The 24309-nt window shown below is 40.3% G+C and overlaps 1 protein-coding gene across 30 annotated transcripts in view; it reads right to left on the minus strand.

Annotated features, from left to right (window-relative positions):
* Positions 1-24309, minus strand: part of NEB (nebulin) — a 222186-nt gene that overhangs the window by 29676 nt on the left and 168201 nt on the right. For 26 of the 30 annotated variants that reach the window (XM_021923612.2, XM_021923611.2, XM_021923610.2 and 23 more), the window contains 18 exons: positions 21857-21961; positions 21588-21692; positions 20847-20951; positions 19412-19516; positions 17160-17264; positions 15590-15694; positions 14631-14738; positions 12817-12921; positions 11099-11203; positions 10537-10641; positions 9780-9884; positions 9579-9689; positions 8785-8895; positions 8157-8258; positions 7955-8059; positions 3324-3434; positions 2627-2731; positions 1981-2085 (listed from right to left, as the gene is read on the minus strand). In XM_021923612.2, coding sequence (XP_021779304.2) covers positions 1981-2085; positions 2627-2731; positions 3324-3434; positions 7955-8059; positions 8157-8258; positions 8785-8895; positions 9579-9689; positions 9780-9884; positions 10537-10641; positions 11099-11203; positions 12817-12921; positions 14631-14738; positions 15590-15694; positions 17160-17264; positions 19412-19516; positions 20847-20951; positions 21588-21692; positions 21857-21961 — 1908 coding nt within the window. Of the gene's footprint in view, positions 1-1980; positions 2086-2626; positions 2732-3323; positions 3435-7954; positions 8060-8156; positions 8259-8784; positions 8896-9578; positions 9690-9779; positions 9885-10536; positions 10642-11098; positions 11204-12816; positions 12922-14630; positions 14739-15589; positions 15695-17159; positions 17265-17933; positions 18039-19411; positions 19517-20846; positions 20952-21587; positions 21693-21856; positions 21962-24309 lie in introns of all 30 variants that reach the window. The other 4 variants (XM_021923616.2, XM_021923609.2, XM_031651228.1 and 1 more) reach the window with 2 other exon arrangements.

A 24309-nucleotide genomic window follows, 5' to 3' on the forward strand; every position in this document is an offset into this window, starting at 1 on the left:
ATATATTCTGTCCATTGGATGGCATCTCATTGCCACTCAAAACAGTTTCCTGTTATGTTTCAGATCCAGTACATTTTTGTTGTTGTCTGGGTGTTGAGGGGATGGGCACCATTACTGTCTGCAAGGCATAATTAGGATTGGGATTCAATTTAAGGAGAAAAGAATCATTGACAAGAATCATCTGAGAGAAATGCCGATGCAAGAAAACGCATGGGGAAAATCACCCATAGATGAGGTTGGTCTGTAATTGAGGGGTAGCTGTAAACACTTTAAAATTATTAATGCTATTAGCATTAATCAACATGTCTGATAAAAATCCTAAGTTTTTCTTTCACAAGAACTTTTTTCAGAGACCTGGGGTCTACATTGAATGGATAACACATGGAGTTTTATTTATAAGTAAACAACTCTATGTGGGTCCTGACTGGCCATATATTTAATGTAGCCAATCAATTGGTATAAAAATGAAAACTACTTTACATATTGACCCACTTGTTAAAAAACCTGGCATTCTCAAAAGATCCTCAAGACTGTTGTTTAAATACAATTTCCTCATCCTCATGACATGTGGTTAGGAACTGGGGGAGCCACAATGTTTGTATGTGACAGAGGAGAACTGGAAAGACAGGTGAACGCCCTCATGCACGCAGCACCTTGATGGCAGTGCTCAATCTCTGAGCTCTTGGGTTGTAACAAGATGTTGGAATAAAGGCCTGGGGTCACATACTGCTCCACAGAAGACATGAGGACATTTCTAGTAGTTAGCCCTCATGGTTAATGCCCAACAGAGGACCTAAATAATGCTGAATTTGTGATATAGGAGGTCATTTGATAGCAAGTTCTTTCCTCTGAGAATCTTCAGTTATAGTCATGAATTGCTTAACAACTGGGATATGTTATGAGAAAGGCTTTGTTATGCAATTTCATCATTGTGTGAACATCACAGAGTGCACTTACACAAACCTAGATGGTGTAGCCTACTACACACCTAGGCTATATGGTATAGCCTATTGCTCCTAGGCTAGAAACCTGTATAGCATATTACTTTACTGATGATCTGTAGGTACTTGTAACACAAGAGTATTTGTGTGTCTTGATATCTCTAAACATAGAAAAGGTACAGTAAAAATATGGTATTAAAGATTTTAAAATGGTACACCTGCATAGGGTAGCTCCATTATAATCTTATGGGATCACCGTCATACAAGTGGTCTGCCGTTGACCAAAAACATCATGTGGTATATGACTATCTTTTTTTTTTTTTTTTTGAGACAGAGTCTTGCTCTGTTGCCCAGGCTGGAGTACAGTGGCTGGATCTCAGCTCACTGCAAGCTCCGCCTCCTGGGTTCACGCCATTCTCCTGCCTCAGCCTCCTGAGTAGCTGAGACTACAGGCACCTGCCACCTCGCCTGGCTAGTTTTTTGTATTTTTTAGTAGAGACGGTGTTTCACCATGTTAGCCAGGATGGTGTCCATCTCCTAACCTCGTGATCCACCCGTCTCGGCCTCCCAAAGTGGTGGAATTACAGGCTTGAGCCACCGCGCCCGGCCGGTATATGACTGTCTTACAAATTTAGTAATTTTGTAAATTCCCAGAAATGCTTTCAGTAGTAGACCTGATCATATCACTTCTCTGTCTGAAATCTTCCTGACTCCCTATAATCTACTGTAGTGTTCCCTAACCTGGGGCACAAACCAATGGGGCACATTGGAGTTACCATGAGGGGTTTGTCCCCTCATAACACACTCTTTATGCTTCCAGCCCCTGTCAGTAGCACATAATTGCATGTATATTTCTCAACTATGTGTAGATGTTGTTGTAATTTATAACATAAGAATTTGTTTCAAAAAGTTACCAAATTCAAAACCCCTTATATCTTTGTGCATTTTCTCAAACCATGGAGGGAATCTATGAAATTTTTTTCACATTGTACTGTGGATGAATGTGCGCCAGAGGAAAAATTGGTCTTGATCCACTTACTATACTCTGTAATTCTGTGGCCTCTTTTAGGTGAAGCTGCTCCAGATTATCGGGTATGGTGTGGTAGTGGCCTTTACTCTTCTCATACTTCTTCTTGTACTGGTACTGAGGGGAAGGTGGCAAAAAAGACACATTGATGGAGAAGCTGCTCAGCATTCCTATTTTTCCTCTTTAGATTAGACATTTACACAGCACCATTGTCAAGATCAAACTAAAAATGGCAAACACTGAACAGGAGGTTAAGAAAAAGTTTTAAAAATGAGGATCCAAGTTCAGTATTGTCAGTTAAGATGTAAACACTTAGGTTATGTGGCTTGTTCAAAGTAGGTGTTATAAGTAAAAAGTTAAAAGTGAAAGAAACTATTCCAGAGGGTATTTCTATGTCCTGAGGGAAAAGGGAATGATTACTTGGAGGGCAAAGTTTAAATATTCTAAAACAAAGAAGCATTTTTGCATTCTGAGAGGTGTTATAGACAATGGAGAATTGGTAGATTAATGTTGTCATTTGGAAGAATACACTCAAATGAGAGCAGTTTTGTAATCTACTGTATCCACAGCAAAGAAGAAGATGCATGTGGGCTCAGAGAAAGAATTTAGTTCCAAATGAGTAAAACGAGCTGTTTCTGGAGCAGATGACTGAGCTTACAGAACTGGCAAGTTGGCTTGTATTCAGGACATGATTCATGATCAGAGACTCCTTCATGTCAGTCACAGGTTTGTGAAGTTTCTTCAGGTCAGCCTTATATTTAACCTATGTGTTAAGGGCGGAAGAAAGGAAATCACATAAATAGGACATGGAACAGCACTAACGAAAATCAAAGTGAGATAGCCCATCATCAAACAAATGCTGGAGATGGTGATGAAAAACCATACCTCATTCATAGTAGCCAGAAGGCAGAAACAACCCAAGTGTCTGTCAGCAGATGCATGGATAAACAAAATGTGGCATATACATACAATGGAATATTATTTAGCCATAAAAAGGCATGAAGTTCTGATATATCCTAGAACATGGATGGACCTTGAACATATTATGCTAAGTAAAATAAGCCAGACACAAAAGGACAAATACTGTTTGATTCCATTTATATGCGCTCTCTAAAATAGGAAAATGCATAGAGACAAAAAGTAGATTAGAGGTTCCCAGGAGCTGACGGGAGGAGGGAATGGAGAGTTTTTGCTTAATGGTTATAGAGTTTCTGTTGGTATGAAAACATTTTGGAAATAGTGACAGTAGTTGGATAATATTGTGAGTGTTATAAATGCTACTGAATTGCACACTTAAAAACAGTTAAAATGGCAAATACCATGTTATATATTTTACCACAATTTTAGAAACATACCTCACTTGCAAGATTATTAGCATCTTTCATGACTTTGTAGAGCTGGCTGTCTTTTGGATTGTATTTTGGTGTCTTGCCCTTTTCTTTATCGAAATTTTCTCGGTATTTAACCTAACAGCAAATGCAAACATCCAAATTATTCCTGGCATCAATCAATTTGGGAATTGGGGAATGGTAGAAACAGAAATGCCAAAGAATATGCGTTATACATAGAATGATCATATAATCTATTATCCAAACTGGGACATTTAGAGTAAAGAAGACACTATTAATAATTAAGAATGACAAGACAACAGGCATTCAAATATACCATCACTGGCCTTACTCACTTTTATATTATTCCAAGGTATAAAAAATAATCACCTCTTTCTAATGCAAAACAAAAAAAAATGGAAAAGTCTTCAGGCTAAATTCAGAGATATGATTTAATGAACCTGATTTGGAGCATTTTAGGACTCCTAACTAGCAAAACCAACAGCAATTTAAGTCTATAAGAAATCCAGAGAGGGGCTGTAAATGATCAAGAAGGTTGAAAAATAAGGAATCTGTTAAATTAGGAGAATTTATTGTTATTTTAAAATGGTACTTTGGCTATATCATTTAAAAATTATTAAGCTTGGCCAAAAATGGTATAACTCCTGAGTAAACAAGTATTAGAGTTTGGGAATTACTGGCTTCAAGTGTGATTTCAGACTAGAAGTAGGAAAAAAGTGAGATACTTTAGAATAATGAGAAAAAATAAGATTAAATAAACTTTTAGTATACATAAAAATAAGTTTAGGTAGGCAAAGGGCTAAATAACTCCAATTTAAAAAATAAGCACAATGCCTTGCACTAATAGTTGCTCAATAAATGTGATTTGATTGAATGAAAGGAAGAGACAGTCATTATGTCTAGGTAAAATATCTAAAGAGGATGATAGCCGGGTGCGGTGGCTCATGCCTGTAATCTCAGCACTTTAGGAAGCCAAGGTGGGCAAACTGCTTGAGCCCAGGAGTTTGAGACCAGTCTGGGAAACATGCTGAAACCCCATCTCCACTAAAAATACAAAAATTAGCTGGGTATTGTGGTGCACCCCTGTAGTCCCAACTACTCAGGAGGCTGAAGCGGGAGGATCACTTGAGCCCGGGAAGTGGAGGCTGCAGTGAGTCAGGATCACACCACTGCACTCCAGCCTGGGTGACAGAGCAAGACCCTGTCTCACAAAATAAATAAGAGGATTTATTTATAGGAGAATTCAACAGAATGGAAACTGACAGAAACATCTCCTAATTGAAAAACAAATGATGCTTTTGTCAACAGTATTGTAGAATTAAGGCCAGAAGTAGAGTTCCACTAGTTATTCACTCTAGGAGGAATGAAAACTGAGCTTTTTCTAGATGTTAGCCAACCAAAAGGGCAATATTTAATCCTTAGGGAATCCTAGAGTTTCTGTTATTAAGATCAAAGACTCACACCAGTACCCCTCATGCTTCATCACTGCTCTTCACCTCCCCCAACTTGACACATCCAGCACAACAGACACAAAACAACAATGAAATCTGCCACATCAGAGAAAATGCATTCACAATGCTGAGACTCCTTTACTTTGAATAAATCCTCAGTCGAAATGCAAAGAAAAAATAAGCATGCAGAACAGTTCAGCATGATGCAGGCACACTGAGACAGACACACAAAGTAAAGGAAAAAGAAATGTCAACAAATGCTACAATGGCTCTTCTCTGAAAAAGTTTCACTCTCAACATAAAGAAGTGAAGGCCTGCTAAGGAAAGTCTGAGGTGTGAGCTGATGTCTGGACCAAAGGCAACTTTTCCTAAGAGATACAGAAGTCCATAAAACTAGGAGATGTTCCCAAGAGCTGAGAAACACAGAAAAGCAAAGTAAACCAGATACGCAGAGTCAGAGTAGGGAAGAAAAGAAGCAAAAGCCCATCTCAAATGAGAAGAAAAGCTGCTGCTTTTAGAAGCACGCTAAAAGTCCTATCTTTTAGAAGATACTTGTTTCTGAAGAAGTATTTTTCAAGCAGCAATCCCATTGGTTCCACTTCAGTTTCTTTTTCTTCTGTTAATTTCAAGTTAACTTCGACTTTTTTAACTGAAAAAAAGTTATGACTCCCTTCTCCACAGGAAGTCCTCTAAACAAATGCAGTTTAGTACAACTACTAATATGAATCTGAGTTCAGCACCTTTGGCCTTCCTTTTTGACTGGATCTTCTTAAAACTGTGTAGTTTGAAAGGTTAAAGACATGTACTAGGCTTAGGACTCTAGGAATTCTTGGGATGGTGTTTGACTAGGGAGTAATGTAGTAAAACTACATACACTTGGCATTAGGGAATGGTGAAGCTTTTTCCTGTTAATCATGGAAGCTAAGAGGCAACTCTGCAATGCCATGTATCGGTAAGTGGCAGCCTCTGGGGTTTATAATCCCATCAGGCTCAGAAATTGGGCCTATTATGGATGTAGTATAGGAAAGTGATTTTGAATTAATTATATTTTTAGGAGTTTAATTGTATTTAAAGTTTAAGATCTAATTTTTTAGCTCCTTTTTAGTGAATTGAGATGTATACTGGTACATCTAAAGACAGAAAAACAGTCCCGAGAATTAGAAAAGCTATTAAAAGTGTATACTGTTGATTCATAGTAGGCCTGAACTGAGAAACTATATTAAACACAAATCTTCAGTATATTAAAAATAAAAAATGGCAAATAACTTCAGAAGAAGCAGAGGTTTCTTTGGTTGAAGATGAGATTCGATTCTCTGTTTTAATTTCATCATTTAATTTGATCAGTGTCAGCAACCTAACATACACATACATTGGGAGGCCATCTCTGAGTCTAGTCTACCTTCCTATTCCAAATGGTAAGTTCCAGATGGAAAGTTTCATGCAGGAAAAGAAAGATGTGTGCAAAAGTATATTCTCCAACAAATTTCCACAGCAATCTACATGTTCCAACACAAAATCAACAGAAAAGAGTGCAACCTGGTCAGTCCCCTGACCAATGCCAAGAAAGTAGACAAGAATCAGAGGAAGACAAATAATGACTTGCTGGTCTCAGTCTTTCTTACATCACTGATGAGTACATTAATTTTCTTAAGATGCCTCATCATAGGGGTGTCATAAGATGCAGCGCCGTGCCCTCTCCTTTGGCCTTTGAGGTATTCCGCCTAGAGTACGCAGCAAGACAGCAAAGTCAGAACAGGGAGAGCCCACACACAGCTGAAGCTCCCTTGGGCCCAGGGCCACACCATGAAGCTGTCATTCCGGAGACCAGCTTTCACACGAAGTGAATGTCCCATTCTCCATACCATAGGATTCACTTAGGATTAGAAACAGGAGCCTCTTGATTTTCAAAAACAATAAAGTTTTCAAAATTTCAACATCACAGTCATTTCTTTGTTTTTAAATGATAATGATATGACCTTGTACCTTTAAAAACATTTTTTGCATTAGTAAGTTCTAGTTATATCTCATTACTCTTAGAGATTCCGCTGTTTTTTTGTTGGTGATCCCCTATCTTAGTTTCAGATACTTATACAATTCCATTAATTTACAATAAAATATGTTACATAGGAATTTTAAGTTTAAAAACTTTTAAAAAATAATATTTGCTTTTCATCAGTCATCTGACCCTTTTGTGTTTTCATAATTCTAACTTGTTCTGTCACTTGACATTACTGCGTTATATCTTCCAAAAGATTGGAATCCCGTGTTTGCTATTGCTGAAAGTCAGTCACTCACAACAACCAAATGTATATCCCAAACCTATTTCTTCAAACAGATACCTGAGAGAACAGACAAGGAAAAAGAAGGTAGGATCTGTAAATTGGAGGAGAAATAAGATATTCTTAAGCTAAAGTCCTATAGGATCAAACTTGCACTCTGACAAATCTGGTGGTAGATGATGGGATCTCTGAGCTAAAGTTTGAAAACCTGTCATAACTTGGGGAATTTTAGATAATTGATCTAACAAGAGAAAATAAGTCATGTGGTAACTGGGTTTGGGCAATACATTTCTGAGTCCATTTGCTTCTCAATAATATGAAATCTGCAAGAATGTGGCATTCTCCATCAGCACCCTGTGCATACCCTGATCAAACATTTACTTGCCAAACAAAATTTTAATGATTTATCCACGGACAAGTAATCTGAAGACATCTGCTCATCCCTACTTCCTAGCCCAGGCCGTTAATATATGTATGTTTAATGGAAAAAAATGAATATTTTCATCTGGCTGGATTCTAGAAGTTCGAATTTCATGGCTCTTCATGTTAAATCTACCCCTGGTGACTCAAGTATGAATGAGACCCCGAGGATGAAACTCTTAAGGCCTAGGGAGAGGTTCCAGTAGGACCTCATGAGCTGATGTTTTTGTCACAGAAAGATAGTTAAGCACACACAGACACCTAGACAAATGCCCATAAATGGAAAAGTGGAGAACAAGAAAGGTCTAGACTGCTTAGAGGGAAACAAGAAAAGGCCCTCAGTGCACGTTTTATAACTCTTGGAAGCTTTGCAGTACTCTTACAGACCCAGCATCCCTTTGCATTTTCAATGTGGAAATCACTTCTTCCTGCAAGGTCTTTTATAATCTCCTCACATGAGAGCCACCAGTGCACCCATTTGCATTACCTGGCTGCTCAGCTTGGCTGCCTTCTTGGCCATTTCTATGTCTGGGCGACCGAGCATGCTTAAGCCGTGGCTGCCCTCCTTGCGGTGCTTTGCTCTGTACTCCACCTGAATTAGAAAACCAAAATGGGCAATAGGTGATAGTTGCCTGGCATGCCTTGGCAGTGGCTGTTGGGGACTGAGGACATTTTAATGACACCCTTACCTCACTGGCCTGTTTGGCTGCCTGTGTGGCCTTCTTGATGTCTGGTCGATCGGCCACTGTGGTGTAATGCAGGTTCTCTTTGGCATCTTTTCTGTAAGCGACCTTTATTAGGGAAGAAAATGTTTACTCAAGAGATATGCTTTTTTTTTTTTGAGATGGAATCTCGCTCTGTTGCCCAGGCTGCAGTGCAGTGGTACAGTCTCAGCTCACTGCAGCCTCTGTCTCTCAGGTTCAAGTGATTCTTCTACCTCAGCCTCCCAAGTAGCTGGGGACTACAGGTGCGCACCACCATGCCTGGCTGATTTTTGTATTTTTAGTAGAGACAGGGTTTCACCATATTGACCAGGCTGGTCTCGAACTCCCGATCTCGTGATCTGCCTGTCTTGGGCTCCCAAAGTGCTGGGATTATAGGCGTGAGCCACTGCGCCCAGCTGAGATACGCTCTTTCTAAAAGTCCCCATTAAGCACAATCAGCTTTTTTCCTTAAACCCAAACCAATTCTCACTACTAACTTTTTGAAACTACCACAGAGGAATTAGAGTGACCACACACTGGAACAAGAGAATGCACCAATTTGGGTTCCACTGCTTCAAATGGGTCCCGGAGAATGTTGACAGGGAAAACTTACATCACTTTGCTTCTTGGCCACTTCCATAGCATGTTTCACCTCTGGTGGCTCCAGCATGATGGAGTAGTTGGATTTTCCTTTCTCCTTGACAAACTTCTTTTTGTAATTTGTCTAAATAGAGCCAGAATTACTTCTATGAGCAGAGGAAGCTGGGAACAGAGTTGGTTTACTTGAAGAACTGTGAAATCTCCAGGAAAATCCCTGCTCCCCATTTTGGCATCAGTCTGGGACTTAGATAAGACCCATATTCTAGTTCTTCTCTGTCATTTGTGTTCTGCAACCCAACACTAGAACCACCTGGCAATCTTTAGAGAACCTGGGTACAGGCAAATTAAGCTCTTTTATTTACCATTTCTACCTTTTAAAAATATATGGGACCATATGGGACTCCTATAATACTGAGGTTACTACAGCATTATTGATAAAGATAGAGCAGGCAGAGATTACTAAGGCCCAAAGAGGTAGTTTTACCTTTCTAAAATTGGGTAGGAGTTTAATAATAGAAGAGGCCACTCTGAATCAGCAATGTTTCCTTCTGTTATTGATAGGTTAGTAACATCTGATATGCAACATTACACGTCCTATAGCAAAACCCACATTTGCCATAATTGCCAGAATTGGAAAGCCAATAAATACTGGGTCATTTTAAAAATCAGAGTTTAAGGTTCACATGTAGATACTGATAGAAAGAGTGAAGCTACATTAAGGAAGCCAAAGGCAGCTGACACTATTTCACCAGATTCTACAGTCAAGTGGCATTGTTGCTGCCAAGAGAGCGGTGGTTGGTCACTCACATCACTGACGTGCTTGGTCACTTCCTTGACGTGAACAGTGTCCCGGGTCTCTGGTAGTGTTGTGTATGAGCCCTGTGCCAAGTGCTTCTTGACATGGTCCTTGTACTTGTTCTGGAGGAATCCATAGAGAGCTCGTTAAGGCATCTGCCTGGGGTGTTCTCCCAAGAGGGAGGCAGAACTCATGGGCGGCTGGGGGGTTACCTCAGACACCAGGTGGCTGACAGTCTTTGCCAGCAGGATCTGAGGCGTGTCAGGTACGGCATGGCAGGTTCCTCTTTCCTTGACATGTTTCTCTTTGTATTTCAGCTGCAGGGGCAGGAAAAAGGGCATTTCTTTAGCTCCACTGGATATCCTACATATTTTTATTACACCCCCAAACCACTAGAACAGCATCGTTGACAATACTAAACTCAATAAAAGATGTGATACTTGCAAATCTTGGGAAATATTCAAAAGGGTTTTTTCCTTATCTCTAGCAAGTTGCGGTTTTAATAACAATCAAAATGGATCTCGTGATGAATCTTTACATAGTCAGAGTTACGTTCACAGCATTCTCAGATACGCCATTTGTCCCTCCCAGAATCCCTGGGAAGCATTATTATTCCTTCTTTACAGAGGAGGAAACTGTAGTGAAGGGAAAATATGATCCCATAGAAAACAAATCATGGTGTTTCCATCAAGAGTCCAGCCAGGCCTTCAGGGTCCTAATTCCTGCTGTGTGAACTCTCTGCTGGTGCAGTATAAATCCAGGATTGTCACCTGGATTTAATGGCCCTTGCACTGCTGCTGCCCTGCTTGACTGCTGGTGCCCATCACAGGATAGGCCATAATTCAGGACCCATACCTGAGCCCTGATGGAAGCAGCTCTTCTCCATCCTTCCCTGGTGTCCCTGGGGACTGTACCATGGAAGATGGCCCTGAGTGAGATTAGGCATCATGGAAGGAACTAGATACTTACATCACTTTCTATTAAAGTATTCCTGAGGGCCAGCACCGTGTTTTTGTCATCAGTGACAGAAAGCTTGCAACCCTTGAGGAACTCCCGGTCCAGCTTATATTCAAACTGTTACAGAAGAAAGGCAGAAGAAAAGGGAAGGGTCACAGCACAGGAGGAAGCTGGGCATTTAATTAAACCCACAGGGAGTCCTCTTAAGGAGAGAACGAAGACTTGCTACCAGAATGAGGGAAGGGCTTCTTGGTCCCTCACTGCATTTTGGACTCCTCCTTTTCAGCCCAGCTGCCAGGACCAAGCCCCTCCATCCTCAGTCTTCCGCCAGACTCTCCCCAGCCTCAGTCAGAACTCAGCCATTTGTGTCCAGGCCCAGCCAAAGGAGAATAGGCTCCATGGGCAGGTTTGGGTACTGAGCTCGCCTATCGCTCCCCCAACCATCCTCTGCTCCTTCTTAGATCTCAAACGAGCAAGGGTTAACACCCATGACAGTGGTTATTATAAATAATGATTCATTGTATTTCTCAGGTGCAGTATGCAGTTACGATCATCTATGTCTGTCCTGTCTTACGTCACTCTGCTGCAGGGATGACTTGGCGGCCTGGAGGAAGTCCGGTCGGTCAGGGGTCCACTTCCAGTGGGCCTTGGTGGCCTCATACTGTTTCTTATAGTCCAGCTGTTTTTAACAGAAGAAAGAAATCACTTGATTCAGTAGGCTAAATTCATAAACACACATGGCACAGAGGGGCTCTTGCATTTTAAAACATCTCAAATCATGATTCCTAATGCAAGAGGGAACCCCAATTAAAATTTCTGTACAATTTATGCAGCTAGTCATCCACTCAGAGGTCATCTGTTGGGAGCTTGTGGTCCCGAAATAGACGCTAAAATTTTTAAAGGCCTCCAGGTGAAAGGATTCTTTAGTCTCTCTAGCTCTGCCAGTCCAGCCCAATCATCTTTAGAATCGAGTACTTTTAATTTCTAACTAAATTCAGTTTTAATTTTTAACAAAAATTATCAAACACTAGGTATTTATTGTGTGCCAGGCACTTTTCTAAGTTCTTTACAAATTACAGAATTAAATGAATTATAAAATTTTATAAAATTAATTCACCAAATCTTCATAACAACTGCATGAAATAGACAGCTGAAGAACCGGATGGAAAGGTTAAGTAAAGTTTCCAAGGTGGGACTATTAGCAATTGGTGGAGCTGGAATTTAAACCCAGGCACTCTGGCCTCAGAGGTGCTTGCACGCTTCCTAGACTCTTCAGGGCTGGGAACTGGCTGCATTGGGCCAAATCTCAGCTACAGAAATGTATGTAATTTAATTTGAGTGTCCATGGGAGGGGCCTGCACTATTAGGCACATTTCTTTCCTCATTCTGTCTTTTTAAAATTGAGGTATAATTTATACACAATATAATGCACATGCTTTTATGTATACTATTTGATAAGGGTTTTTTTCCCCTCATTTTATTTTGAAAAATTTCAAATATACAAAAAAGTTGTAAGAATATTACAGAGAATACCCATACAACCTGGATTTTGCAAGGTACATTTTACTGCATTTGCTTTATCTCACATCTATCCTTCTATCCCTCTACCCTCAATCCATCCTCAGGATACCTACAAGCTCTTTGCCAGCTCCTACAGGCATTACAGTTTGCTAGCCCTCATAAATATAAGTCCCCTCTGGCACTAGTGGGTACTAATTGGGTTTTAATGGTTTCATTGTATAACCATTTAATATATTTTTAAGAAGTCAGTGCTCATCTAAATGCACAAAATTATTTCTGTAGTTGAGGCCTTAAGATGCCGCACCCAAGAAGAGAGTCAATGCAGGGAACATCTGAGCAGGAAGAAGGTCTAGGCCAATGCCTGATGGCACCAAATGGCTGAATGTTTTTTCATCAGAAGAAGCAGATTGTAGAGTTTGAGGCAGGAGGAGAGCACAGGGGAAGAGAATGAAAACTGTTCAGGCACTTTCGAAAAATGCAACCTATGTTTCAGAATTAAATGTCCCATTTCTCAGCCACCCACCACAAGAACTGAGTGGGTGCAGCATCCATGGCATGGGATGAGGCCTCTCTTGCTCTTCCCCATGCTCCTTTGTGAGGACCAAGGCAGCATTTATATTTTAGCATCATTGTTCATGCTCCTGGGGCCTGACTCTTGCTTTGGAATCAATCACTAGAGCTCAACTGCCTGAAGAGATGTAAAAAGAGGCCATGTGTCCTACAGAAGCTGGCAAATCCCCCACCATGCTTGGGGAAGTTTCTGGAACTTACATTGGTGTTGACTTTGTAGGCGTCCTTGGCTGCTTTGATATGAACAGCATCTGGCTCAATGGTGCAGTTGGATTTATTTCTTTGGTATACTTCTTTGTATTTCAGCTGTGGGAGGAAACACAGTGACAAGATTAATTTTTTTATAGCAGCATACTGAGCATCTTAAAAAACAAGAAATTAAATCCATGCATGACTATAGTACATAGTGCTCCTTAAGATGGAATTTTAAAAATCTGCTGAGGAGCAAGGATACAGCCATGCAGAGATGCACCTTCCTATCTCAAATCAGGGCACACTGACTGTGGTCATCAGTGTCGCCATATAATTTTTTTTTTTTTTTTAACGGAGTCTCTCTCTGTCGTCCAGGCTGGAGTACAATGGTGCGATCTCTGCAACCTCTGCCTCCCAGTTTCAAGCAATTCTCCTGCCTCAGCCTCCTGAGTAGCTAGGACCACAGGCATGTGCCACCTCGCCCAGCTAATTTTGTATTTTAGTAGAGATAGGGTTTCCCCATGTTGGCCAGGCTGGTCTTGAACTCCTGACCTCGGGTGATCCGCCCACCTCAGCCTTTCAAAGTGCTGGGATTACATGTGCGAGCCACCGTGCCCAGCCTGCCATATAATTCATGTTTCTGTGCTTGGGCTGAAAGGACCGGTTGGACAGCTATTCATTCAGGTTTTCCTTTCCCCAAATCAGTAAATCCTGTGTTCAGAACATCTTGATAACTGCTGATGGAAGAGAAGCCTTTCCCCACCAGCTTACCCAGACAGAATTAGTCTTGCTGTCCTTCTATGCTCCCGCAGTTCTAGCTATTATCATGTCATGTTATAATTTTTTTTTAATCTGCCTATTCTTTCCATTAAAAAGAACTCCTTAAGGGCAAAGACTGTTTGTCATCCATCATCTCATTCCTAGTGTCAGGGACATAGACACTAAATATTTGATAAATGAATGAACTGATGGATACAGCAATCATTCTACCTTTTAAAAATATATGGAACCATATATTGTCATTGCTAGAGACATACCTAGCAAGTTTTGGTATATGTGGGTTTGGATAGGAGGGAGAGGCATGGGGAAGGCGTAGCCTCTGCAGGCCCAACAGGCAGTTTTTCCATCCTGGGCCTGGGACTTACAGCTTCACCCACTTTTGCTCTTCTTAAATTTCAGGGCCCAGGGCCTCAATCTGGGCTTTCTCATTAATCGTTGGGGAAGGATCCTAGGTTTTAATGTGATTAAGGCCAAAGTAAACTGTTCCAAGGGAGCCGTAGTGGGGTTTACTAACGTGATCATAGGAATTAGAATTTTCCTGGCTTCACCATAGACCTTCTTTACCAGTTTACTAATCAGTATCTTTAGGAGAAAGTCATGGAAATTCATTTTTAAAAAATCAGTACCTCAGGATATGTTTAAGCCAAGTGGAGAGCCATCTGGGGAGAAGTCCAAGGCATGTGGAGAGGTCACATGAAGGAGTTCCTGTCTCATCTACACAATAGCCCAGCTCCCAGCCCACAGCCATCACCAATGGCCAGCCATGGGGGTGAGCCACCTGGATGTCCTGGCTTGACTGAGCCCCAGGTGTCTGCCAGCAACATGGGGAATAGGGCTACTCAACTGTGTCCAGTCAACTTACGGAATCATGAGCAAAAGAGATGACTGTTATTTTAAGCCACTAAGTTTTAGGGTGGTTGTTACACAGGAATAGATAACTGGGTTATCTATGTAATGTATCACTGTATGTAAACCAGGGTTTGTTACATCACATTAGAAGGAGGCCAAGATGAGAGGGACTGCTAAGCCATTCTAGTACTTACATCACTGACTTCATCTTTAACTTTGCGGACATGCAGCAACATGGGCGTGTCGTGGATTGTGGTGTAGCCTCTGGGTTTGGCCTTGTTGTATTCCAATTTATAAAGGATCTGAAAGAGATCAAAAAGCAGAAAGAATCATGTCATGGTTCTCAATGTATAATATCAAAATATAAATGCAAAGTGTTTTTCTGAGTGGTTATAAAGGAAAGAGAATTCTGTGAATTTGACAGGTACTTTCATGCTCTCTGCTAAGACCTCACTGTTTCCAGCTGGTATGTCTGCCAGTTTGGTCACAACAATGCCTTTTTTTTTTTTGAGACAGAGTCTTACTCTGCCACCCAGGCTGGAGTGCAGTGGCGTGAACTTGGCTTATTGCAACCTCCATCTCCCGGGCTCAAGCAATTATCACGCCTCAGCCTCCTGAGTAGCTGGGACCACAGGCGTGCACCACCACATCTGGCTAATTTTTATATTTTTAGTAGAGATGGGGTTTGGCCATATTGGCCAGGCTGGTCTCAAACTCCTGGCCTCAAGTGATCCACCTGCCTCAGCCTCCTGAGTAGCTGGGACCACAGGCGTGCACCACCACATCTGGCTAATTTTTATATTTTTAGTAGAGATGGGGTTTGGCCATATTGGCCAGGCTGGTCTCAAACTCCTGGCCTCAAGTGATCCACCTGCCTCAGCTTCCCAGAGTGCTGGGATTACAGGCATGAGCCACCGTGCCTGGCCACAAAAATTCTTTAGTGGGAAGGAGAATCCTGTGCATAACAGGGCATCTCACACCACTGCCTCCCTCCCACTAAATTGCAGACCATCCCAGACTATCCCAGACTATCCCAGCACTATCCTCCCACTAAATGGAGAGTATCCCAGACTTTGTGACAATTTAAAATGCCCCTCAATGTCTGCAGATGCCCCCTGAGTTTGAGAAGGTATTCAGTGTTATTTGCACTTACATCGCTGATTTGTTTGTTGACTTTTGTAGTACGCAGGTGTTCTGGAGTATCCACAATTGAGGTAAATTTGTCCTTTGATTTTTCATAGTTTTTCCTGTATTTGATCTAAATTGTGGAAGAGAAGAGTTAGCTCTTGAAACACCAGAGTAGGAGATGGTATCTAGCTTTCTCTTTAATTCCTAACTGGAAATGTTTACTATAAATTTGTGTCTGATAGCAAAAGTGTAATGGAGTGAGCAGATAGTACTACTACTAATTTCCTTTTTTTTTTTTTTTCCTCCGAGTGGAGTCTTGCTCTGTCACCCAGGCTGGAGTGCAGTGGTGTGATCTCGGCTCACTGCAACCTCCACCTCCCAGGTTCAAGCAATTCTCCTGCCTCACCCTCCTAAGTTCCAATATGTTTTATACACATGTACTCGGAGGCCCCCAGAGGTTACAAGACTGACCCAAGGGCACATTTAGACCGAATCTCAGAGCAGGACTAGAACCTGTTCTCTGGAGTCTGATAAATATTGTTTTACTCACAACATATTGTATTGAACATGTACAATCTCCAAAGGCATTTTTCCATATCAAAGATGAAACAGGGATGTAAAATAAAGAATAAGTATATATGGCTTGAAGTATTTATCATTTTAAAAAATTCATTTGTTTTTGCAATTTTCAAGTCATAATTATTTTCATGCACAGAAGCTGTTTTAAGCAGGACAGATACAGAGAGCACCATAAAATTTCATGCACAACTATTTGAGGATCATATAAGGACAAAGGAGGAAGTTCAGGCAAACAGGATATTTACAGGGATAGCTTAACCTCCTCATTTCACATATTGATTTCATGGTAAACTAAAATGACAAAACAAGTTGCTAATAGAAAAGCTCAATTAACTTTTTTTATGTCTGGGAAAAATGGTATTTTACTAACATTCTGGTAGTTACCAATTATCAGTTTATTGCTGCATCAAATTTACCTTTCAGCATGTGCTGGAAAGTGCATGCTTCAGTTGGCCTCCTAAAAAGGCATTATTATCAGAGACACTGTTAACCAGTGTGTGTGGGATCAGATGTGCTGGAAATAACCTAGCAATTCAGCATCAAAGTCAAGAGGCGCCATGAACATATACAATATTCATAGAGCTGCACGGTAATCCTTATCTCCCCGCAACAGTTGTAGTGATAATTGAACAAGGGACACATTAGATGAAAACATTAAATATTCAGACCTTTTACATGCTGTTTAATCTACTTACTATCTTCAATCTCTGAGGAATCTATTTCTTTGAGGCAAATACCGAAAAGTATAAATTAATGTTATACCAATTTGGAAATAACACTTGAAGGAATCAGTTAATTTTATTAAGAGTTCTGAAAGTGTCAAATGATGTACAGATGACCACTGTCCCATCACCTTTGGCCACATTCAGAGGTCATTTACAAGGAATGAATATTTACGTAGCTTTACCATGTGAAGCCAGCATGGGCAGGGAGTGGGAGAGGAAATCAATGAAAGCATACAAGGGAACGCATCCAAGACTTCTAAACCTCCTTCTTCACATCCCATCAGACATTACCTGGCTCCACATATGTGAATTGTAGAGAGCAGTCAACATATCTGGACGCAGAATTTCATTACATCCATGTTGCAGAAACATCTTGGCACTAGATTTATATTTTCTCTGTCCATGCAAAGAGCAGTGAAGCACAAAAGAGACTTATGAAGACAGAAAAGAACACGGCTCTATATCCCAGTCACCTCTGAGTGAAGAGATGTAGGCATACACACTTTATGTACTCACATATGTGTGGGTGAAGACATCAAATACGTCATAATGCCAAGCAGAATGACTGCAATGCTTGTGGTTGACCATTCATAGTCCTTGTGAATAGGGTATGATACAGCTAGTTTCACTTATGTTACCACCAAAATAGCTTTATAGAAAAGACAACATGTTTGGAATAGAAAGATACATAGTAAGGAGTTATGTCTTCTTTCCTTCCATTTGTTTTTTTGTTGTTGCTGTTGTTTGTTCACTTGTTTTTTGCTTTTGCAACTCAATCTGCAGTTTACAGTTGCAGTTTTCAAACAGGTTCTCTAGAAGAGTAAAGGATGGGAGGACCCAGCTTTTCCTTTCATCTTCACCACAGCACAAGTGAGAACACAGAGCATGGACTGGCGCACTCAAATAGCTGATAGGCTCTTTGGGTGGCTAGACAGATACTTTGAAACAGAACAGCCCAATATCATAGGCAGAACCTATGACATCCTTGCAGCAGACGGGACGACATCTCATGAGAAACCAGGAGCACAGTCCTGCCTGGGCCACCGGCCAGCCCCATCACAGTACCTGACTGATCTGGTCGCCTGCGGTCTTAGCCAGCAGATGTCTAGGCTCATCGACTACCAGGTGGTATTTATCTTTCCGCTGCTCATAATCAGCTCTGTATTTTTTCTGCTCAAACATCATAGCATATTATAGCAAGAGTACAACTTCAAGGCTACACAGAAATGTCTCAAGGGAAACACTCCAGAGGGCCAGAACATGTCATCTCTAGTGGCGGGCTCCCAACATACCCAAGTCAATAAAAACAGGGAAGCAAAGAGAGTCAAGTGGAGGAAGATTACCTGAAGAAGGCTGGAGTGTGGGATAGGTTACATTTATGACACTGAAATTAGAGTTCCTTGTGCCCATTTTCCATCTTTACATATGATGCCATTAGCAACATTAGGTTTTATGGCATTTAACAGTATATTTAAAATAGGGTACTGATAAGCTACAGGTTTACTATCTAAGGCTGTGAGAATCTCAAAGCATAACTGATGCTAAAACATCCATGGGAAATTTGTAATAGTCTTCTAATGCTATTAATGTATTGGATTATAAAGGAGACATGGAAATTCTTCATGAAATCGAAAAACAGAAACAAAATATATCAAGATTATATTCATAGGAAGCTACTGGCAGTAATTCTTCAGGGTTGTCCAGTCTGGAAATCTACTGAAAGTGAACAATCAAATGTAAAGACAACAAACAACAAAAAAGTCATACATTTAAGTAAATAGACCATTGGCTACATTTTCATTTTTAGATACATTGTACTAATTTTCTCATGTAATTTTTGAACTTATGGAAACCTGTGAAAAATCTGAAAATAGGAAATTAAATACAACTTTAACTACAAAGCCATCCCAATGTTATAAAACCATCCAAACTAAAAAAATTCACAGCTTGTTTATTTTAGCCATCTTGAGCTAAATTTAAATTATCGAAAAGATGGTTACAGGAAAGGCTGGATAAAATAGAAAGAAAAAATTGGGGTGCAAATGGATACTTCTGTGCACCAATATATGTGGGAGTAACAATGGCAATATCTTTGAAGCATGAATCACAACTATTCCTTTAGCATAGCTCTTCTAACCACTGACATTTTGGTGCCTTAGTAGAGGACACTAAATTAACCTTGAACTTCTGCGTCTCCCAAATCTACACAATATTCTATATAAGGGAGTTCTGCCGACAGTCAAGAAAATCCTTTACCTCCCTGGTATTGTCACCCGCGGGCTGTGCTGCCCTGCGTTTGTGCAGAGGTGCTGATGTTCGCAGGACTCTCCCACCACTGAACGGTCCCTTCACTTGTTCTTATCTGTAGTTTGCCAGAGCTTGCTGGATGGTGACATTATAGTCCTTTCCAAATCTTTAGTTAAAATGAAAACTTAGGATGGCTTTCCTGTCATTCTGTGTATTGGGCTTTAATTTTAAAAAAACTCTGAGACTTCCTTTAGGGAATTGAATAGGGTTAATTGGAGCAGTTTATTCATACATACCTCATTCATCAATTGAGTTGCATACTTGAAATGCCTATTGATTGGACAGTCGGCAACATACTTGAAATCTGACTTCGTCCTTTCAAATACTTCTTTATACTTATACTAGAAAAAACAGAACATAGTTACTTGACAGTAGGCTATGATTATCTTAAGAATGAGACATGCTGTTTATCATATCATATAATTGTGATAATTAATTCATATTCAGAGCTAACACATATTCGTTTGTTGGTTTGTTTTGAGACAGGGTTTCACTCTTTTGCCCAGGCTGGAGTGCAGGGCATAGTCATAGCTCATTGCAACCTTCGCCTCCCAGGCTCAATCGATGTTCCCACCTCAGCCTCCCAAGTAGGTGGGACTGCAGGTGGTACACCACTACTCCTGGTTAATTTATGTATATTTTGTAGCAATGGGGTTTTGTCATGTTGCCCAGGCTGGTCTCGAACTCCTGGGCTCAGGCTATCCACCTGCCTTGGCTTCCCAAAGTGCTGGGATTACATGCGTGAGCCACAGAACCCAGCCAAGCTAACACATATTTACTGATTGTTTATTCTGCCTCCAAGGCAATGAAGGGTAGAACTGCCTAGATGTCTTGAAAACTGGCCCAAAAGTGGACACTAGAAAACGCTTCCATTGAATGGATGCTGAATAGACTTATTTTCCATATTGGGGAAAAATCTAAATATTATAATTATTATTTAACTTTGAAAGTATTTTCATGTGCACTTGAAGGTTTTTAGTACATTAATTTGAAGATAGTTTTCCAGCAATTAATCAGATAATCATAATCTTCTAAGAGCAGGTGTGGGGTATGACCCTGTTTTTAAACATGCCACCTGTTTTTAAACAGCTTCATGAATTAGAATGGGTTTCACCATTCCACGGTGTTGTAACAAACAAAGAAGAATGTGCCCTAGAATGAATTTGGCCCACAACATCTTCTTAGACGTTTTATTTACTACCTGGCATTTTTCAGGAAAAAGTTTGCTGGATCATCTCGTACAGCTCAAATGCAAGTGAATTGAATTGCTTCATTTTGTAAATAGGAAAATGAGGCCATAAAAACTAGATGGTTTGCCTCACATCATACATTATTTGTAGATTAAGATAACCCCACTTTATATTGGCTATCATATCAGCTTTAATAGGAGAAACTACCCAGAGACATATTAATAAGGAGAGAGTTCTAGAAGAATCATGAGGGGCTGAACTGAGATGACTTTTCATCAAATTCAAATAAATGCCTTCAGTCAATGAGGTTAATACCCAAGAGTTTCCTAGGAGTGAACAATTCAGCATGTACTCAAACTATAAGGTCTAGAAGCCATGATACGGATGGAAACGTGAAGGACGATTTCCTCAGTGCTAATTCTCTCTGTGGGTACAGGTATATGTCAAATGGATGTGGCCAATTCTCCTTGAATATATATACCTTGCTGTAGAGAGTCTTGTTCTTTTCAGCCAGAGTGAAATCAGGGGTATCATAGGCATAGCAACCAATGCCTTTAAGCCAAGTCAAGTCTTCCTTATATTTTACCTGGGAGAAGAAGAACATCAAAGAGTTCTAAGAAGCCATCTCCAAACAGCAGTAAGTTAGTTATCTATACAAGTGGAACAAACAGAAGCCCCACCCCTTGAGGTATATGAAATAATAAAGTATTAAAACAATTATTTAAAAGAAGTTTCCAGTAATACTGACCTCTGGTATATTGTTCTATAACATATGGAAGTTTTCCACTTTTAATACTAATTAAAGCAATTCAAATTTAACAGGCATGCTTTCCTAGAGAGTATATCATTAGCTTGGCAGCTATATTTTCATACACAGAGCTGAACCTTCTAAGTGAGCGTTGTTATGTGTCTTAATTGCTTCATGAAGTTGTCACTTCAATGGATCAAAAATAGGCTATTTCCTAGATGATATATATCACTTCCAGTACTATAATATGGTATCATACATTTAGGAGAAAAATAGGTTTATAAATTTGAATATACATTTCCTTCTCCTAAGTTGAAATTCACTCACTTAGCAATTGAGTTTTATGATTTAAACATCCACACACAAAATCTAAAATCTAGCCAAGTGTTTCTTCAGTTTTTATGAAGTGTTTGATTTCAGAGCTTAAATGGGAATATGAATTTATATGTGAAAACAGAAGATGTCAACACTCACATCACTGACTGCGTCAGTGACTGCTCGGTGGTGGAAATGCTCTGGACGATCAGGAATGGACCTCCAGATACCCAGCTGGCTCATGTAGTTCTCCTTGTATTTTATCTGTTATAAAAAACACAAAGACAGCTGTAAGTCTTACCCAAAGTTAATGTAAATATGGCTTCTTCTCTCTGGAGAACTTTAGAAGAGGGAGATTGCTAAAAAATATATGTATCTATATGGTGAGTTATAGAGCCCAACACAAGTAGAAATATTTAGGGACATACTTTACTGATGTCATCTGTGACTTTGCGATGATAGACAATGTCTAGGGCATCTTTCACTGTGTGGTATTTTCCTTTGGTCTTTTGAAATGTTTCTTTATAGCGTAGCTAGAAAGAAAAAGCACATGAATTACAAAAAACTACCAAGTTAAATAACTGAGCTCTTTTACGCTTGAACTCTCTTGTCTTCTCTCTTTGGTTTTCCCATGAATACATTTAGGAAAAATTTAAAAGCTTTTTTCAGACCCTGGAAGAGAAAAAGAACATTAGGGAAAACTGATGAAATCCAAAGCAATTATGGAATTTTTTTTTTTTTCTTTTTTTTTTTTTTTTTTTTTTTTTTTGAGACGGTGTCTCGCTCTGTCCCCCAGGCTGGAGTGCAGTGGCCGGATCTCAGCTCACTGCAAGCTCCGCCTCCCGGGTTTATGCCATTCTCTGGCCTCAGCCTCCCGAGTAGCTGGGACTACAGGCGCCCGCCACCTCGCCCGGCTAGTTTTTTGTATTTCTTAATAGAGACGGGGTTTCACCGTGTTAGCCAGGATGGTCTCGATCTCCTGACCTCGTGATCCGCCCGTCTCGGCCTCCCAAAGTGCTGGGATTACAGGCTTGAGCCACCGCGCCCGGCCACAACTATGGAATTTAACTGATCATAATGTATCAATCTTGGTTCATTGGTCATGGCAAATCTACGATGGTGATACAGGTGTTGGCAACAGGAGAATAGGGGTGTTCCCCTGGGTGTGGGGCATGTGAGAACTCTGTACTATCTTTGCCACTTTTTGGTTAATCTAAGACTTCTTAAAATAAAAGGTTTTTTAAAATGTAAAACATAAACCAAAAGCTCATTTGAGAGGGAGAAAAAAAACCCAAACAAACATAATATTGTTGAGTCCAAGATATGCTAATGTACCTGGAAAAGGGAAAAAGGTCTAGCTTCTAACTCTTGGTATTAAAATGCCTTCTCCACTAAGCAGTCTTAAAAATTTATTTCATTATAATCTTTATCTTTGTGATATTTCTAGAGAAAACAGCTCTGATTCTAAACTGAGAACATCATAGAAGATTCATCTAATCTACACAAGACGGGTGCTTCTCTGCACAACCTATTTTCAACGTCAAACAGTTCTTTTCTTTTTGGGTAGCTGAGCAAACACACAATGAAAGGTGTCTTTTCTTTGACTTTGTAATTTTGTTTTTTAGATGGATCATAAGACTGCTTAAATCTACTTGTGGGGCTAGCCACGGTTAATTCACTGAATTAAATGCCAGATACTACCCTTGTTACATTAGACTATTGTAAAGATCAGAGTTATCAGAATTTCTACTGATAAAGCCCTAGGGATGGCACTGTCCAGTGGGGCATGATGAATCCCAGGGCCAATTTCCATGTGTGGTCACTGCTGTAAGATATTAATTCAGCTTGGTTCAAATAAATATTCAACAGTAACTTTGAAGTGATAATGATGGAGGATGTCACAAGAAAACTAAAAATATCCTAGAAGGTAGATTTTGAGGAGAGTATATGATTTTTTCCCAGTATGTATGTATGCATATGTGTGTGTGTATACACATATATATATACACACACACATACATATATATATACACACTTTTTTTTTTTTTTTGAGACGGAGTCTTGGTCTGTCGCCCAGGCTGGAGTGCAGTGGCCCAATCTCGGCTCACTGCAAGCTCTGCCTCCTGGGTTCATGCCATTCTCCTACCTCAGCCTCCCGAGTAGCTGGGACTACAGGCACCCTCCACCATGCCTGGCTATTTGTATTTTTAGTAGAGACGGGGTTTCACCGCGTTAGCCAGGATGGTCTCGATCTCCTGACCTCGTGATCCGCCCACCTCAGCCTCCCAAAGTGCTGGGATTACAGACGTGAGCCACCGTGCCCGGCCCCAGCTTATATTTTAATCACTAACTGGCATTGCCTTTTTCTAACTAGTAGGCTCTTCTCTGCTCCAAATAAAAATTCCTAACCAAATTATGGAACTGAGATATTGTTCACATTTGCTGTACCTTCTCTTTTCTGCTTAGGGCGTACTGCAATTACCTTAAGATGCCTTGAAATCCTAGAGTTATGTTGCTAAGTTGAGGGGGTTATGAAGTTGGCTTGATTTTTGGCTTAGTTTAAGTCCCAACATGTCTAGTCCTCTGGAGTGTGCCTCTGGTAATGGGTACAGTGAATTCCTGGTTGGGCCCTGAGACACAAAACCTGTAAGGACTGGCTATTTACCTTGGAGTCACTATTTCACATCTTCATTAACTGATTATTACCATTAAAAGGCAGCCTTGCCCTCAATTGTGTGATATGGAAAATGAACATCTGTCCTCCCTTATTTTAACCACTGTGTCATGCATCATTCACATGATCTATATGCAATTAAGAGAAGAAAGGGAACAAACATTTTCTGAGTGTCAACTAGGAGCCCAGCAGCATGCTAGACACATA

Source organism: Papio anubis, chromosome 10 (genome assembly GCF_008728515.1).
Source record: "Papio anubis isolate 15944 chromosome 10, Panubis1.0, whole genome shotgun sequence".
NCBI classification, from domain to species: Eukaryota; Metazoa; Chordata; class Mammalia; order Primates; family Cercopithecidae; genus Papio; species Papio anubis.